General features: G+C 41.2%; 3 protein-coding genes across 16 annotated transcripts in view; 2 read left to right on the top strand and 1 right to left on the bottom strand.

Moving 5' to 3' along the window:
• The window catches only part of SUPT20H (SPT20 homolog, SAGA complex component), a 33,323-nt gene extending 31,637 nt beyond the window's left edge, over positions 1 to 1,686 (top strand). For 9 of the 14 annotated variants that reach the window (XM_072976143.1, XM_072976137.1, XM_015244291.3 and 6 more), the window contains 2 exons: positions 356 to 459; positions 1,204 to 1,686. In XM_072976143.1, the coding sequence (XP_072832244.1) occupies positions 356 to 459; positions 1,204 to 1,341 (242 nt within the window). In that variant the 3' untranslated portion in view covers positions 1,342 to 1,686. The remainder of the gene's footprint in view (positions 1 to 355; positions 460 to 1,203) is intronic. The other 5 variants (XM_072976145.1, XM_072976141.1, XM_072976144.1 and 2 more) reach the window with 2 other exon arrangements.
• On the bottom strand, positions 1,607 to 8,234 carry EXOSC8 (exosome component 8). The gene is made up of 11 exons (XM_006210112.4): positions 8,136 to 8,234; positions 7,365 to 7,401; positions 7,080 to 7,143; positions 6,236 to 6,309; positions 4,976 to 5,021; positions 4,172 to 4,277; positions 4,042 to 4,087; positions 3,170 to 3,266; positions 2,772 to 2,892; positions 2,162 to 2,268; positions 1,607 to 1,823 (listed from the first exon to the last, which is right to left on the bottom strand). Exons 1-11 carry the CDS (start codon positions 8,150 to 8,152, stop codon positions 1,708 to 1,710), a joined length of 831 nt encoding a protein of 276 aa, XP_006210174.1. The 5' UTR covers positions 8,153 to 8,234; the 3' UTR covers positions 1,607 to 1,707.
• A 1,129-nt stretch (positions 8,235 to 9,363) lies between these two features.
• ALG5 (ALG5 dolichyl-phosphate beta-glucosyltransferase) overlaps positions 9,364 to 17,692 on the top strand; it is a 36,377-nt gene continuing 28,048 nt past the window's right edge. Inside the window, exons 1-4 of the mRNA XM_072976150.1 lie at positions 9,364 to 9,522; positions 12,930 to 13,101; positions 13,453 to 13,499; positions 14,733 to 14,801. Of these exons, the coding sequence (XP_072832251.1) occupies positions 9,457 to 9,522; positions 12,930 to 13,101; positions 13,453 to 13,499; positions 14,733 to 14,801 (354 nt within the window). The 5' untranslated portion in view covers positions 9,364 to 9,456. The remainder of the gene's footprint in view (positions 9,523 to 12,929; positions 13,102 to 13,452; positions 13,500 to 14,732; positions 14,802 to 17,692) is intronic.

Genomic DNA, 17,692 nt, shown 5'->3' with positions numbered 1-17,692 from the left:
TTTTCCTACTTGAGTGGTTATATTTTAAAGTAACATACTGTACTCACCATTTTGCAAGAAAGCCTTCTTAACAAAATAGCACTAGTATCAAGTTTCATTGAGATGCAAGAAAAGAGAGGGGCACAGTGCTTTGGCCCACATGCTCTCCCTTCTCTTCCATGTCCGGGAAGTTCTGTAATCAGTGGTACCCTCAACTAACAGGAGACTACTAAATTTATTCTGAAATGTCTGTGATTTGATACTTAAGATTAATCATACTGATACTTTTCTATTTCATTTTCTTTGTTGTCCTTTTCTAACCCTGGTAGCCTTCAAACTTTTTGACTGGCCTGCTTTCCCCTTCTCCTCTCTGTAGTGTTGTCTCAGCTTGGCTCTGCCGAGAACAGACCTGAGCAAAGCCTTCCTCAGCAGAGATTCCAGCTCTCCTCTGCCTTTCAACAGCAGCAGCAACAGATCCAAGTAATCCAGCAACTTCACTCTGGTTACATTTTTAAAGATACTCTGCTCCAACAGTACTTCAAAATACCTTACTTTAGTTTTATTTTACTGTCTTTTAAGACTATACAGTAATTGGTAAATAACTTAGCAAATTTTATTTAAAAGTCTGACAATTTTAGCCAACTTGGAGCACTCAGTATATATTTTGTACATTTAAGTCATACCCTTTTCCTAATTTAAAATCTTTCCTGAAGTGCTGGTGGCACATTATTATAGTTTCCAATGTATTTTGAAGTAGTCGGTTGTAAGTGCCAATGGTTAACTTCTTAATACTGTACCGCAGAAAAAGGCAAGTATACCAGTGTTCCTGTTAGTAAATGTCATACTTGTTTTAGAAAAATGTTACTCCATTATTCCGGGAAGGCAGCGTACTACAGTGGACTGTCTTTGCAGGGAGGTTTTATGTTGCTGTGAGCTGTCATACAGCAAAATGGTAGCTGAAGTTGCTGAGTTACTGCTAAATAGACTGGCCAGGCAAGGTCACAGAAATACCCCTGAAGTCGACCGAGAACCGTTTAAAGCCCTCGGCAGGCTTCTGTGCCACTGGTGCTGTTTGACTGTGCGTTGTCTCAGTGTGGTATAGTCCCTTTTTGTTATCTTGGTGCTTTCTCCCTTTCAGTTTTGTTGTTTCCATCACTCTGAGGAAAAGCACCTTGCCATTCCTGCCTACATTGGACCTAACTTGATTTTCTCCTTCTTTTGCAGCAGTTGCGATTCTTGCAGCATCAAATGGCTATGGCGGCGGCGGCGGCACAAACAGCGCAGCTCCCCCGGCACCGGCACACAGGCAGCCAGTCAAAAAGTAAAGTGAAGAGAGGCGCGCCGACCACTCCGAAATTCTGAGTCGTGCATTTTTTTTCCTTTTAAAAACATTAAGAGCATTGAATCAAAAGGGTTCTGAGTTTCTACTTTTTTTTTTTTTTAAATACCAGTATTTTACATTGCTAGATACACAAACTTTATACAGAAGCACAACCCTATGATTTTTAAATAAAAACAGGGAAATGATTTAATGAACCCTTAGGGTTGGTTTGCCTAAGTCATTGCTTTTTAAAAATGGTTTCACTGTACATAATGCAGAAGTGACCTAAGAAATACTAGAAACATCTTTCAGAAGAATGTAGTTTGATATTTATTTAGTATAAAAGGTTTGTGCACAGTGTAACAAATACAGTTTTTACAAATCTGTTTTGGAAATGTCGTGATTGTTTATTTGGGTTTCATACTTTTAAATACTTCATCCATCAGTTTTTTTACTTCTTTGTGTCTTGTAACTGCTCGGCTCATACAGTCCTGAAGTTTAGCTCCAGTCAGTCCACTTCCACCTGAAAAATTATTGTGCCAACACTATTAATACCTGTTATTTTTACATGATCAACATCATGTCAAATTAAAAAACTAACAAAAAAATCAAAACTATAAACCAGCAGTATGGTCTCAAGATTTGCAAGTTATGTTTTAACAAGACCGCCCAAGTGATCCTGAAGTTTAAGAACATCCAATATAAAAACGCAAGGAATCTGAGGTAACAGAGAAACTACAGTAGACTTAATGTTAGGCAAAACAATAAAAGATCCACATTCCATCTGGCCCTCCCTAATACAAAGAAGCTCACACTGAGTTCATCTCTGTTTGGTACTGAAATGGAGGGGGAAGTACATGCCTGGTTTGTGAAGACAACATAGTTTGCCTTCTTCATCCATTACTACTGTTAAGGTTCCAGTTGCCAGATGTTCCTCCTCTTCAGTAGGGTCAACTATAAGCAGAGTGCTATTTAAAAAATTTAAAAGTGTACATTATCAATCCATGGAACGAATTTTATTTTAGAAAAATACTAATTAAACTCACCACCTGCATTTTACCTTAGACATGGAGCTAGACAGAACTGGTAGAAACCAGAAAAATTAATAGCAACCTAAAATTCTACTACTTGTAATAAGAATCTTTGCCCTTCAATTTATGAATATATTAAAATCCATGGCAAACACTGAAGACAGCACAAGGTAAATCTTTTGTGAAATAATTGAAAATTAACATTACACAGGAAAAAGCAAACCAAGCTACAAGGTAAGAAACAATTAATCCGAATCAGGATGTTTTTAACTGTAAGGATTAGCTAATAATAATTGTGCAGGGACAACAGGTATAAGGTCAGGTGTCCACGCAAACTAGGATGTATAGTCAGTCACCTTAGGTATTTCCTGAAAAGTTAGAAAGCTGAAAAACAATCCATTACCTTGAATATACAACTTTTATACATTTGATTAACTTACTCGTCAAACACGGCAAAGGAAGTTGCAACTGGATGAGTTCTAATATTCAAATGACTTTTCTTTTTAAAATTAACCTCTGCTAAAGCAGTTTCTTCATTTATAGTAACTTCAGGCAACCGTACTAGAAAAAGACAAACAGGTAAAATCAGTCTCACACTAGTGAAAAGAACAAAAAGGCATTCTGTGCTTTGTTAATTCACTTTTCCCTCAATTTAATTTGTCAGAAATACTACTTTTAAAAAAAGAACAATTAAGTATAGTGGATATAAACATTGTTTTCCTTTAATTTAGAAACACATGAATGATAGGTAACTCTTAAGAACCTTTAAAAATTTATTGAGAAATTTTAACAAAACAACATTCTGATGTAAGTAGGAATATTCCCTAAGGTTGCTTACCATTTTTTAAAGCTGCTAACAAAGCAAATGTGCAGGCATCCAAAATGTTTCCATCATGGTTGAGGCAAATGAGATCACAGTATAGAACCCAAGCAAGCTAAAACAGAGTTTACACATAGTAGAAATTAAAGCTTTCTGATTGGTATAACATGGTATTTGCTTCTACTTAGAAACCACACCCTTGATTAGACAAGCAAAATAACCTTCAAGGCTCAAAAACTTAAAAATTTAAAAAAGCTTTACATTTATAAAATAAAAACAGTGGACAGGTTTGGTAAAAGCTGACTTGACCACCAAAAGCTGACATCTCCATTTCCCCCAAGGGAGTTATATACTGAGAAGGAATTCCCATCCTTATTGGGATGAGAGTATTGCTTTTGAAAATCCCAAATGAAACTCAAAATGTACTTTAACACAGAAACCTTAATACATGAAATTTTTAGGTTTTACAAGGCTTAATAAATCAGTATAATCAAAAAGGAAAAGCCTCTAGGTACTAGTCAACTTGGTTTAAAGTTTCCAAACAGACTTGGAATTTACAGTGTGGATTCACCTTAAACATGTTAGCTGGTCAGATATTGATATGCTAGAAGGAATTTTAAAATGACTGTATTTGCTATAAAAGTTATGGGGGGAAAAGATCATATCAGCTTAAAAGGTAGCTCCCAGCCTGGCAATGAAGTAATCAAAATTGGTTTTTTGTGAACTATATAGTTCATCCAGATAGAGTAAGACTGATTTTTTTTTTTAACTGAATTCCATTTAGAAACAAGACATCCGTATTTAAGGCTACTGTGGTTTTTTTTAACTTCCCCCACAAAAAAAAACACTTCAGAATTAATAAAAGCTCATAGCTTCTTTATTCCTGTTACCTTTCCTGGAGAAATGCATAAGTCCTCTTTCTGAATTATCTGTGAACTTGATTTAAAGACAAAGAGCTCAGTAAATAAAAGGTCAAAAACTCTCTAAAATGAATGTCAGATTTTATCATGATGATCTTACTTTTCAATGACATCTGCAATGAACTGGCTGGCCACTTGGGCCTCTTCTCCAGGAGGTCCAGACCGAAATCTCGATGAACACAGAGGTGACAGATCCACATTCGGAACTGAAAGAAACACTGCTGCTATGAACCAAACTTCACCTCTGGTTTAATATTAAAGGTATTAATAAATCCACTGCAAAGGCAACTGTGGCCATGGATGGGGTTTCCAAGTAGGAAGCACTGTAACACTGCAATTACATTCTTTTTCATCTTTGTGAGAATCAGGCTTAGATAAAATTTGTATTTGCCAACTTTTTTTCTACACAAATACAAAAAAAAAAGTCTATTTAAGGCCTCAATCCTAAATTATTCACATAAAGTCCTTAGATTTCTTTCAAAATACCCCAATCTGTAACAGAAGATAGCCCCTCTAGTCAAACCAACTGTTCTGTATTTTTAAAATGTTGATTCCTACCATAAAGAAAAGATGGCCAAAGAAGAAAATCACAGTGGTACAGTATAAACAAAAATCTTTATGGAAATAAACATTTTCAGTTACAGCACTTTGCCTAAGAGATTCTATTTTCTTGGTTGATGACATCTGTATAAACAAAAACTGATGAAACAAGTTTGATAAATATATTTACAAAATTCTGTATCTTGCTGTTACGGTATCTTCTAAGATACACACAGAAAACTTATATACAGGAATGTATGAAGCTTCTGAGTAAATTTTTTCCACTGTACTACGATTTAGCTATAATAACAGTATTAACCATGTTAAAGTATTTGTATTAAAATTCCAAAACCATTTAACTTACCAACATATCCCTTATCAGGGGCATCTGCTGGTGGTGCTCCAAATTCCTACAGAAGTAAACAAATGTTTCCTATGAAAGAAGCTGCTAAAAAATTGTGAAGACAGCAGTCAGTCATGGAAGGCTCTACCAAAGACCGTGAGTTAACTCCACCACGAGCACCTACTCTGCTTGGGAAGGTACGCAGGGGCTCTAAGGCCACGGCGCCACTCACTCGCTCTGCAAGGCAAGAAGGCAGTACAGCATGGCTGACTGCAGTGCACTCAGCAAAATTACCTGGAGCTCTAACTGAATTTCTACCCGACCCTCTCTTCCACGTGTCAGTAGCCAAGAATATGAATTTAAAGTCCAGGTGATACTGACACCAACAGATTTAGGAATTGATGGTATACTATCAAGAGCAAAATCCCTGGAATCACTGACCTGGTTCAAATGTCAGACCAACACTTTCTGGCTTGAAAGTCTTTGAGCAAGTTATTTAACCCCTTACCATTCAACTTCCTCATTTGTAAATGGGAAATTAATAGGGCCCACTTTCAGGGACTATTATTATTATTAGTAAGAGTCAGATGAAACACTTTTAAGTCCTTAGCAAAAATCCTGGCAAGGAGTAAGAGATCAAGTCTTGTTAAGTATCACCCCACCTTGACTGAGGAAGAATCTGAACTCAGGTTAAGTGATTCAGTTAAGTAGAGGCTTTTGAGTCACTTAAGTATAAGTTCTACTTATGAGCCGATGTTCCTGGACAAGTTATTGAACCCCATGTAAAACAGGAGATAAAAAGAGAAATACTTCAATGACTGTCTTGAGGATTAAGCTAGATAATCCTGTAAAACATCTAATATAAGGTGACTGGAACATGCAGGTAGTCAGTGGTAACTATTATTTCTCGAGCTTTTCTTTTGAACATCTCAACTTTCTACACAGTTGCACAGATTAAATGCCATCACTGGATAAACAGAGGTCACCAAAAATCTCTTAATTTCTCAAATTACAGCCAAATTCTTTAAAAATTTAAGGTGGTGAGGACTTTTAATTGTTTCATTTCAGCACATTTGCGAATGTTCACAAATTTGAGTCATTAAACTTGGGTTGTAGTATCTAAAACTCAAAAGTGAAAACTTGGGAAATGAAAACAAATACTAAAAAACTGACACGTCACTACCTAACCAACAGTGGAACTACAGGCGTATATTACAATCTAATAAGTATACGAAGCTATTTTGGTAACTCAAATCTTAACAATACATACATTAAACCTACCGCTTTTATTCCACAAATTACTGTAGTATTTCCCAGCCTCACTAAAGAAGACCCATCTGCGGTACCAATTGAACCTGAAAAGATAAGTATTTAAGCAAAATGAAAAAGTTTTCATCTACATTTTATCATGCTACATTATCTCAGTTGTTTATGAGAATTTATTCCCGGCTTGAGTCTTTTTAAAATTATAGTTGACCCTTGAACAACACAGGTTTGAACTGTACCAGTCCACTCACAGAAGGATTATTTTCATTAAATACTAACTACTATGGTACTACACGATCCACAGTTGGTTGAATCTGAAGATGCAGAACCACAGATAGGAAGTACCAATTCTGAATTACTTGGATTTTTGTGCGAGGGTCGGTACCCCTAAGCCTCTCGTTGTTCAAGGGTCAACCATACTGTTTTAAATATTCACTGTCCTTGAATTTGAGTTAATCCACTTATCATTCAATAACAGGACTTATACAGATTAAATCTCTTGACACAAAATTACTGTAATCCCTTATACATGGTAGAATTTGTCTGAAATACTGTTTAAATAGCTCAGAGTCTAAAACCTGAGAATGTCATATAGGTAAAATTGGAAAATTCCATGTTTACAACAGAAGGTTTAATTAAGTGTAAGGTATGTAAGAAAACCATGTCTTGGAAATTTTGAAGGAAGGAAGGGTGGAAAACACAGTTACTTTAAAATTTAAAAGTGAACACATCAATTGAGAGAGAAGTGAATTTAAAAAACTTTACAAATAAAAAATCTATTATAAAAACACAAGAAAAATTCTATTTTCAGAAATGAAGTAACCTCAACATTCTATTTTAGAACTCAAAATATCCTTACCTATGTTGACAGTTGTGGTTCTGAATTCACCAAGTTCTCTTCCATCAGGACGGCAGTTCTCCTTCTAAATAAATATATGAAAGTAGATTACATCTACACGGATATTTTACACACACCAGGGAAAACACATTAAACCTCGTTAAATTAATTTGAATTAATTGAAAACAGTAGTTTAAAAACTGAGCACGTAACATTGGTTTAGGTGTGCAATGTAGTATCTGTGTTTATGAAAAAACCGTATTAAATCATCATAAAAGGCATAACATGTACATAATCTTCACTTACCAAAAATCTCCTGTAATACTCCAGAGGTTCCACAGTTCTGAAAATGTTTAAAATACGAGATAAGTTAGCAATAAACCCTTACATTAGCTGTACCTGCGACTTCAGCAGCCAGAGATTAAACGTTTTCGTTGTTACTTTATGGTTACCGAAGGTACGTGGAAGACTCGTTATTCGAAATTCCAGGGGAGTTACTGAACTCCCCATTAGATCTTGCTTCAGGTAAATTCTACAACAGATTATGTATCTCACTTTATCGTAAACTCGGAGTTTATATACATAGAGAAGTGTTTCAATATAGCTGGTTTCCTTTGGAATCCTATTTATTTCATCCATCTAAAACTAGATTCTCAGAAGGGAAATGTACAGACTTCCGCAGAGTGGCCCCCCAAACGCTTCAGTAAAACCTTCTAAACAAGGCACAATGCTTTTAGAAATAAACTACAGAAGGTGGAGAATAGGGTGGCATGTGGTTCTGACGGAACACTTCTTTAAAAGATTGTAACTGTGTCTCCTGAGGCAGCGCATCCACTGCAGTCGCAGCGGGTACAGAACTCTACACACTGTCCCTTGCATCACCTGCCTCACTGGGGAAAGACGGACCCATTCCTTTCACTACGGCCACCGGCAGTCCTCCAGCCCGCCTGCTTCCGTGGTGGAAAGAAGTGGGAACCCAGTGGGGTGGCCACCCGCTGAGAAAAATCCCAGCTAAGGGTAAAGACAGCCGTCATCCGCTAGGGTCCCAGCTCGAGCCCGCCGGCCGGCCACACTCACTTGAACCCGGCCGCCATCTTCCCGCCCGCGTCTCTGCGCCTGCGCCCGCGCCCGCGCCCGGGTATCACAGCACCTCCGGCCTGCTCTCCTATTCCGTCTCAGCACTTTCAACACTGATGCCTGCGCCTTGCTCTGGCCGCCTGATATCTAGAAGGTGAGGCTGGGCTGAGTGGAGTGGGACAGACCAGGGCAGGGGTGGTTTCCTGCACGCCTTCGCTTCACCTGCCCCCAGGCAGACGCCTCTCCAGGTTTCCTTGCCTTTGACTTGTTTTGACGAATCGGCTGTTAGAGAAGTGACGAGTGTCTGTTTACAAACAGTCCTCTAGCGCAAGCGTTTAAGGGAAAATCGACCTAATAGCAAAGAATCAAGCGTTGAGTGTGGAGTGTTATTCCAATATCTCAGCGTTCTTTTCCCGCCTCCTTCTTAGGCTAGGCCCTGGGCTTGCCTTCTCCCAAGTAAAGGCCTTCCTGCTCCAGCGCCGAAGAATTATGTAAATTTTCTGTGAGCTCGTTATCCGCAGCTGATTACACTTTGCAGCTGCCCGGAGCGGGCTCCAAAGGAGCAGCTTCGTTGTGGGCTGTGTCGTGGCCCAAGACCTCCACCTCCTGCTAATAGGGTTGCCAGATAAAATACATCCAGTTCAATCTGAATGTCAGATAAACAAAAGAGTCATTTTGGTTTTTTCTTTTCTTTTGTTTTTTTAACTACGAGTACGCCCAAAATAGTTCATGTTAATTAGTTGTTACCAGGAGCTGGGGGAGAACTGGGAAAGTTTTAAAAATGGTTGGTGATGATGGTTGCAGGAAATTGTGAATGCAATTAATGCGATTGTATTGTATACATAAAATAGCAAATTTTTATGTTTTATTATATCACATTAAAAAAAACTAAAGTAACGTACCAAAAACTTAAATGGGTGGGTTGTATAGAATGTGTTATATTTTAATAATGCTGTTAAAAAATGATTCGTTGCCTCTCTTAAGTTCAAATTAAGTGGACACACTGTATTTTTACTTTCTAATTCTGGTACCTCTACTAAGATGGAACAGAGCGCCTTCCCGTCCACGGACTGAGCGCCTAGCACGCAGCTACACACTTCGCCTCGCCGAGCGGAGACGCAGTGGGCGGTGGTGGCTCCGGGGCCCCAGGTCGCGGCGAGTCCCCGAGTCGTGGCGGGGCCTGGCCGCGCGGCGGCGCTGTGGGCGGCGGGGGCCCGGCCGGCGCGGCCTCTCTGCCGGCGCGGGGGCGGGGCTGCGCGGCTGCGCTTCCGCGTGTGTGGAGACGCGGGATAGGGCCGGCGGCGGCGGCCCGGCATGGAGGATGGCTCCGCTTCTGCTGCAGCTGGCGGTGCTCGGCGCGGCGCTGGCTTCTGCAGCCCTGATTCTGGTGAGGAGAGGGGTTGGGGACCGACGCGGGCCTGGGCTCCCAGGCATCCTCTCCTCCGCACTGCCTGCTCTTCGACGTGTCCCCTGCAGCATGCTTCTCCCAAGCCTGGACCCCAGAATTTCCTCTGCTAGAATTTCACACCCCCTTTCTTACGTTCTATATTTTTATTTTGGAGCTTTCTCTCTGTGTGTGCCCAGAGCCTAGTACTTGTGTTCACTGGAACCTGCCCACCCTGTCTGCTCTCCCCGCCACTCATCTCCGGACCCACCCTCCCTGTCAGCCCCCGCCTACCCAGGATGTCCTCCTGGGTCTGCAGTCTCTGCAGTCTGGCCCCACCTGGGGAGGTCTGGGGCCCCCAGAAGGTGTGTGCTCTCTAGACACTCCTTTCCTTGGTGTGGTTAAGCAAATAGAAAGTGGTGATAGCGCCGACTAGAGCCATCTGTTACAGATAGGATAAATCAGCAGACCAGGAGACCCACTAGGGACACTGGAAAAACCAAGATAGACAAAGGTCTATTGTTACCCTCTGCCTGGGGGTCGTTATGTCCCAGAATTCAACACCCTAAAATCGCTGCCTCTAAATGTGACAGTGCAGTAAAATTCAGACTCCCGATTGTCTTTGTCATTACTGAGGAAACAGAAACATCGTAATGCTTGCTGATACGTAAGTCATAGAAAATTTGCCTAGTGAACTTTGTCCCAGATAATTTGGAATGAGCCTGCCATCTAGTCAGTAAATGGAGAGGTTTCCGCTTCCTTAACATTGACGTTAGCAGCCGAGATAGCATTACCAGGAAGGCCACTTTGCCATCTTGCCAGAATTCACAGCTTAGTAGTTTAGGTAGAGAAAAGGAAACGCATTCTGATTTCTTTAGTGTTTGTGTTTGGGTGACAGAGGAGTCCTCTCTTTCCCTTAATAGTATATGGAGATTTGGATTTTTTTCAGGTATTGGGTGGAGCAGAGCTTGACAGAATCCTAGATTGAATCTGCCTTATGTTGACTCTGTTGCACAGATTTAAATTTGTACATTATGAGATTGTACTGGAAATATTTGATCCCATTAGATTGAAGTGGTTATAAGAGCTACCATTTATTGAATACTTACGATATGTTGGATATTGTATTCAGTATTTAGCAGGGATTGTCTGATTTGATCTTTAGAACATTGACAGAAATGTTATCATCATTAGCTTCATTTGACCGTGAGGAAACTTGGAGAGATGAGTTCATGTATGCAAATACCACTCGACTAGCGTAACTTCATTCTTTTTTTAATGCCAGGGCAGGACATCATTACAAAAACCACTAATCTTTTCATATATATATATACATACACACACACACACACACATACATACATACACACATACATACATACACACACATATGCCTACTGTCTCCTCACTTCACTTCTTTTGTAAATGAATTTTGAAACAAATCCAAGACATAACATCTTACCTGTAAATCCTCAGCATTTATCTCTAAAGATAGGACTCCTTTTTAAAAATATAACCACAATCAGGTTATCACTGTTTTTTTTTTAAGTTTAACCATTGTTCAGTGATTTCAAATACCCCATCAGTTCAGATGCCTCATTTATAGTATAATTAGTTTGTTCCATTCAGTGTTCACATACACTTAGCATTCAATTGATATGTCTCAAGTCCCTTAATCTGTAACAATTTCTCCTCCCTTTTCCCACCGAGGTCTTTAATAAGTGGTCATTTGTCCTGTAATATTCCTCATAATCTGGATTTTACTGATGGTATCCCTTAGGTAACTTGTCACATCTTACTCTGTCCCGTGAATTCCTTGTAAAACTGATAGTTACATCTAGAGATTTGATAAAATTCATGTTTGAATTTTTAATCAAGAAGAGTGTGTGAGTGGTACTGATTACTTCTTCCTGTATCATATCAGGAGGTGTGTAATGTCTGAATTTCTCTGGTGTTAAGATGGATTCATGGGTTCAGGAGTTGTTAGCCTGATCCACCAGTAAAAAAGTCTGTCATTAACCTAATGGTTTTCGTAGTCATTGATGATCTTTACCTAAATCCACTACTTCCCTGGGGACTGCAAAGTGGAGTGTTCTAATTGTATCATTCCTTCTTTATGTATTACCTGGAATTTTACAGTGAAAAAAAATTTCATCCTCAGCTATTCAATTACCCTGAAAGACCTTTCATATATAAAAGCTAAGATAAAAGGCAAGTTTTCAAATGATGAGGTGGTTGCCTGGTTTCTTACAAAGGTGACAATTTTTTACTTTTAGTATCATTATGAATCTGTGATGTAAAATTTTTCATGTGTTTTAATGTATTGTGGTAATTATTCTTTTTGAGGCTAAAATCCTCCCATCGTAGGCCAGTGGGAACCCCTCAAGTTAGCGACTTTGTCCTGTCGGCGTGGCCCTCATGATCATTGACAGCTTTCTTGCCTTCTGGTCTGACTGCTGTTCCACCATAACACGTTTCCTGCCCCAGATCTGAATCAGCCATTCCTCTAGGAGCACCGGTTACTTTTACTAGGAAGTTGAATTTAGAAACCACAATCTGGACACTAGGGGTGCCCAGCAGGAACTTTTAACCACTAGTCTGGATACTTATCTCCATATATTCGTCCAAATCAGGAGCATATTCAGTTTCAGTATGTCACTGTGTACCTAATGGAGTATTATAAATGGTTGTCAAATTACAAATGAGTAGCATTCCAAAAGTTGGCAGATTGATTGTTTCTACTGGTATACTTTCTGCTTGCAAAATAATGTTACAAAGAATGTTTCCGAAGCTAGCTCCCAAGTGAACATGGAAGACTGTATAATGTTAGCATTGCACGGTGCCTACAGCCTACAAGTTTAATACTTGATTCCAAAAATGACTGTATTCTGAATTCAAGTCTGGGAAGGTATCAAGTATATATTCTTAAGCATTACTGGTCCCTTCTGTGGGAAGCGGAGAATTCTTCCTTTCCTACCCTGGGTCAGTCTGGTCTGGATGGGAGGTCTGCCCTCACCCCCCAGGTTCTACCTGCAATATGTCTTCTGTCACATGGGCTCCAAGTGGGGATGGAGCCTCGCTGTATATGTGTGAGGGATCGGGCTTTCTGGGCGCCTCAGAGTACATGGCACTTCTGTAGTGACTGTTCCCTCTTCCATCTGGGATGACGGAGGCCTGGGGAATGACAGGCCAGAGGAGACAAAGAGCCTCCTAGTGATGGAAAAAAGGACAGAAGTCAGTTTATACGTAGGGACTGACCGGTTTGAATTTTGGAGTCACTTCCAGACCATTGTTAATGGACTAAAAACTAAATATTTCACCAAAAAAAAAATCATGTAAATGATGTATTCCAACATAACATGTTTAAGAAGGTCAATATAACAAATTTTTGGTAACTTACCTGCTTTTAGATTTCCTTTGTTGCATTTATAACTGCTTCGAAAGTGCCGCACCTTCATCAACACGAAGAAGAGAAGTTCTTCTTAAATGCCAGAGGCCAGAAGGAACCTTTACCCAGCATATGGGACGCCCCTACCAAGCAGCTTTCTGTTGTCGTGCCTTCATACAATGAAGAAAAACGGTGTAAGCCCTATTTGATGTTTTGGTAAGAGGTAATTTGGGCAGAAGAGGAAATTTAAAGCATGGGCTTGACCTCTTTGCCAGAACATTAACACCTGCGGGCAGTGGGGAGCACAGAGTTGGTGGCTGCAGCAGTTCAAAAGAGGAGGGATGGGTACTGGCCGCAGCATCAAGGCTAGGGTTGAAGCGTTCCAGCGAGGCTGTGAGCAAGAGTCCTAGATAGAAATGGCCACTGGGGGACAGTCCGGGGGCTTGTTAGGTTTCTCAGGCTTTCTCCATTCGTAAACTGCGTGTGCCGGGGCCGGGTAAGTCATTTTTAAAAGCAATTTTTAATGCTGTTTTTTTTTCTTTAAGTGCCTGTAATGATGGATGAAGCTCTGGGCTATCTAGAAGAGAGACAGGTAGCGTGTTTTGTCTTTCAGTGTGACTTCGCTACCTAAAACGAGACCAGATCACCTAGCTGCAGGTCCCAGGCTGGACCCACTGTGAGAGGCAGTGCTGGCTGCGCACGGCTATCCTGGGCCTGGGCCTGGGCCCCTGGGCCCTGCTTGTTACCAGCCGTCCCGCTGTTAGCAGGCAAAGCCCGACAGCCAGCACCGCGCCCTCAGCAAACAGGAGACCTCTCTTACACCTTCCCTCCCACTTTTTATCCTCCCTTTCCCGATGCTACATTTAAAATTGAGTGATAGTGTGTCTGCAGACTTTGTATGACAGCACAGCGCTGTTGTGCTTTTGTGACTTTTTAAGAAAGACGTTTATTTGAAAAAGACTTGTAAGTAGGGTGAAATCATTTTGTATGTCTTTATTATTCTGAAGAGTGCCCCCTCATTTCTTTTCCTTTCCTTTCCCCGGGTGAAGAGAAGAAAAGTAACACGTGTCTGTCTTGTAGTAGCCATTGCCGCTGGAAGCTCCTTGGAGAGTTTAAGGAAATAAGTGAGCTTTGTGGCTGGTTCTTTTTTTTAGAAAATTTCTTGTTTTGATTTACTTTGTTTGGTTTTAGGTTTTTTTGTGTAAAAGGAAGAGAGAAGAGTCACTGAAAGAGAGGGGGCCTTCCTCAAAACTTAAGTTTACAGAAAAGAGGAAGAGAACTGAGCCCTTGTTATACATGAGGCTTCTGTCTCTTCTATTACATGTAATCTGCACACCAGCCGTGGGACTAGGTTTGGTTTTGGTTTTGGTTTTGGTTTTTTTGGTGGAGCTTTTTTTTTTTTTAGAGAAAGCAGACCCAAAATGTTAACTTGCCTGAGGTCATAAAGTTAAGCGGTGCAGCCAGGTTGGAATCTGCACGCTCTGATTTCATACCCTGTGCGCTTTTTCCTGGTTCACCACGTGCACCATGTGGCCCCTCTCGGAGCTGCTCAGCCCCTCAGCACCTGGCTCCTCCCACCACGTGGGGCAGGGCGGCCGGGGAGGAGTGGGGGCCCCCTAAGATTTATTCCACGTTCACCCTCCACTCCTGCCCAGTCTCTTCTCCTTTCTGTCCCCAGCCTTTTTACTTTATATAATTAGTGTTTATATTCATGTTTATACACAGCAACACTGAAATAGTTGTTTTTTGATTTCCTTACAACTTTTATTAGAATTCCTGGTACCAGTCATGCCAAATTGTGGTGTTTTATTTTTGCTTCCTGCAGAAACAAGATCCTGCATTCACTTACGAAGTGATAGTAGTTGACGATGGCAGCAAAGACCAGACTTCAAAGGTACATAACTTGCTTTTAGAATTGCCAGCAGATAGAATGATTTAGCAAATGGGAAATCATATTTCCGCTTGTCAGAGCACCCCAAAGCGGCGCCGGATACTCTCCATTTATATACGTGGGTAGTGGAAAAAGCAGAGAGATTTCACACATGGAAAGCTGGGAAAGGCAGCTGCCATTCCCTAGTCCCTGAGACCGAGGGAGTGGGGACCGTCACCAGGCAGTGAGAGGATACACGTGAGGACAGCTCACCTTGGCCTCTCGGGAACCTTCTTTACGTACCAATTTATGGTTCCTTTTTTCCTAAGCATAATTCTTTTCTTTATGCTCCACCTTAACTTACAGTCTCTAAAGCAGTCATGCAAATCGGAAGATGTCTTTCTGTTGGGCCCTGGGTGTTGGGTATGTCTTTTGGTGTCCTGCACGCTGCCATCTAGATTGACCCACGGGAGGTGACAGTGTCTTAAGGTATTACCCCCCCTCTCCTTCCTGCATTCCCAGGCCTGTAACTGCCAGGTCCAGGTGCACTGATACTTGATTATGTATTAAATCTTCTCAATGGCCCTGATAAGTCATTCTGTGAACTTCTAAGTGTTTTTGGTCCTGATAAATCATTCTCTGAACCACTAAGTGTTTTTATTAGTAAGATTGTTTCACATTTTCTTCTTTGACATTCATGTTTCTATAATAAAAGGTTCATTTATGGTGCTGTTAATATTTTTGTTAAATGGTAACATAATAGACCTTAAAATAAAAAAAAAGAGAAGCATCTGTTCACTTGCTTATTCATCAGTAATGATTTTTGTTAAATACCAGCTGTGCAGGACGTGCTAGACACTGGCTGGCCCCTGCAAGTACACAAGCCTGCCCCATTGTGTAAGGGGCTTCCAGGACAGTCAGGCAGCTTGGCTCCAGTTTCTGTAATGCAGATAAAAATAGAGCCAAAGATAAAATGCTAATAAAAATGTGAGAGAAAGAGAAGTCACTTTTGAACTAAACCTTTAAGGGTGATTATGACTAGGAACATGGAAGATAGTATATTCAGATTGGAAAAAAAATAGTGTAAACAAAGGCACAGAGGCCAGAAAGGGGATCTGTGGGATCTGTTTTAGGAAGAAAAAAGAAACGCGTCTCCTCTAAGCTGAGTGTTTATTGTCTTCCTGTCTCCAAGGGATATGACAAAAACCTTACAGTACTTGTTCCTAAGGAGCTTTAAACTAAGGAGGCAAAACGTGTGCCAGAGTGCAGTCTAAGGGAGTATTGTTTATTGTACCCTCAGATAATATAAGACACCAGAAAGGTAAGCACTGTGAACTGAGTTCACACATGGTGAGCAGGTGACAGCTGCTGCCGTGTTCTGCGGGGCACATTGAAGTGTCAGTGCCATGTCCCCAAGCAGGGGGCTTCCCCAGTGATTGCTTTCTTCCATCCCCTTTAGAAGGAGCCTTCATCCTCGTCTGGTCAGGTACCTTTTGGCTCTCTCAGCTGCTCACCCAGTGACTTTATCTTCCTGGTTTTGGAATCTTGTGATGACTGTGAAGCTTTCTGCCACCCAGAACGAACATCTGCAACGCAAGTGAAGGCTGTCTGAACAGACGTTTCTTGAACCATCAGTATGAGTCAAGGGCTAGGGCTCGTGCTGAAATACAAAGATGGAGACCTGTCTGCCTTCGAGGAGTTCACATCGAATACTGGAGACATCAGATACATCATCGAGCACAGATGTGTTCAGTACTTTTGTCATTAAGGAAGTGTCTCATGAGGGGAGCTTAGGTAATAAAAGGCATCTAATTGTCTCTGTACCAGGAGGTCTGGACGTCAGCGTTTCAGCATTTGGACAGCGTCAAGTGGCTGGATCCGCTTTTCAGTTCCCACGCGCTCCTTCATCACAGAATGGGCCACCGCCCCAAATACCGCTGATCCCGGAGCAGTCAGAGACATCCAGGGCATTAAGAATTATCTTTGTGTGCCTCTCTCCTTTTTTGACCAGGAATAAAAATCTTTGCCAGAAGCTCCCATCCTCCAGCAGACCTCCTGTAGAGTCCATAAGCCAGAACTTGCTGATGTGGCCACCCATGCCTGCAAGAGTGGCTGGGAAAGTACTTGGCAGAGAAGATTTGGACCAATCATGATTCATCTCCTTGGACTGCACTCACTGTCACTATGCAGACTGGGGCCAAAAGAGCAAGGAAGGAGGTATTGTTTGCTGGATGGACAGCTAATGATGCCCACCACAGTCCTGTAGCAGGAGCAAGTACGAAGGAAAACACCTGCTTTTGTTCACTGAGATTAATCAACCCCAGGCTGTGTGTCAAGCACTAGAAATATTAATCTTTGCCTTTAAGTAATTCACAGCCTAGTGGGGAGGGTCTGCAGGTCATTACTAAATGAGTGATGAGAAGTTGTAACTAAGCAAATATAGATCACTGTTTCATGACTTTGATTATAAATCAAAGAGAAATGATGACGTTTTAAGATAATAGTGACGTCAAAGGAAAGTTTTTAGTGTGCTGGTTTGAGCTCCCGCAGGGAAGGTGTACAGGTGAGTGAAGTCACAGTCGAATGGGAAAGTGCCTTAGGAACACATAATTAGAATTACACTCTCCTTTTTCGTGGGAGAAGGTCAGGATGAGCATGGAAGCTAGGAAGAAGAAACCGTGTTTGAGTTGAATCTCAAGCCGGCCTGACAGGAGTGCAAACACCAGATGAGAATAACTTGACAGCCGCCTGTGGAAACAAGTGTCAGAAGGCGAGGGTGCCGTGGATGAAGAGGTTTTATAGAGGGACGTGGAAAAGCAAAGGGCAGGAGCCACACTCCGGGGGCTTGAAGACCAGATGAGTGATGAAAAGATGTAGACAGCAAGTATAGATCACTGTTTCATGACTTGACAATA

This window comes from Vicugna pacos, chromosome 14 (assembly GCF_048564905.1).
Source record: "Vicugna pacos chromosome 14, VicPac4, whole genome shotgun sequence".
In the NCBI taxonomy this organism is placed as follows: domain Eukaryota; kingdom Metazoa; phylum Chordata; class Mammalia; order Artiodactyla; family Camelidae; genus Vicugna; species Vicugna pacos.
The sequence above is the reverse complement of the archived record's forward strand: the minus strand, read 5'-3'. Positions and strand labels throughout refer to the sequence as shown.

Excerpts from the sequence above, each read along its gene's own strand:
- EXOSC8 (XM_006210112.4), bottom strand. Across the intron at positions 7,144-7,364 it reads AGTATTACAGGAGATTTTTG|AAGGAGAACTGCCGTCCTGA; the intron begins GTAAGTGAAGAT and ends ATATTTATTTAG. Across the intron at positions 4,278-4,975 it reads CCCTGATAAGGGATATGTTG|TTCCGAATGTGGATCTGTCA; the intron begins GTAAGTTAAATG and ends TGTTTCTTTCAG.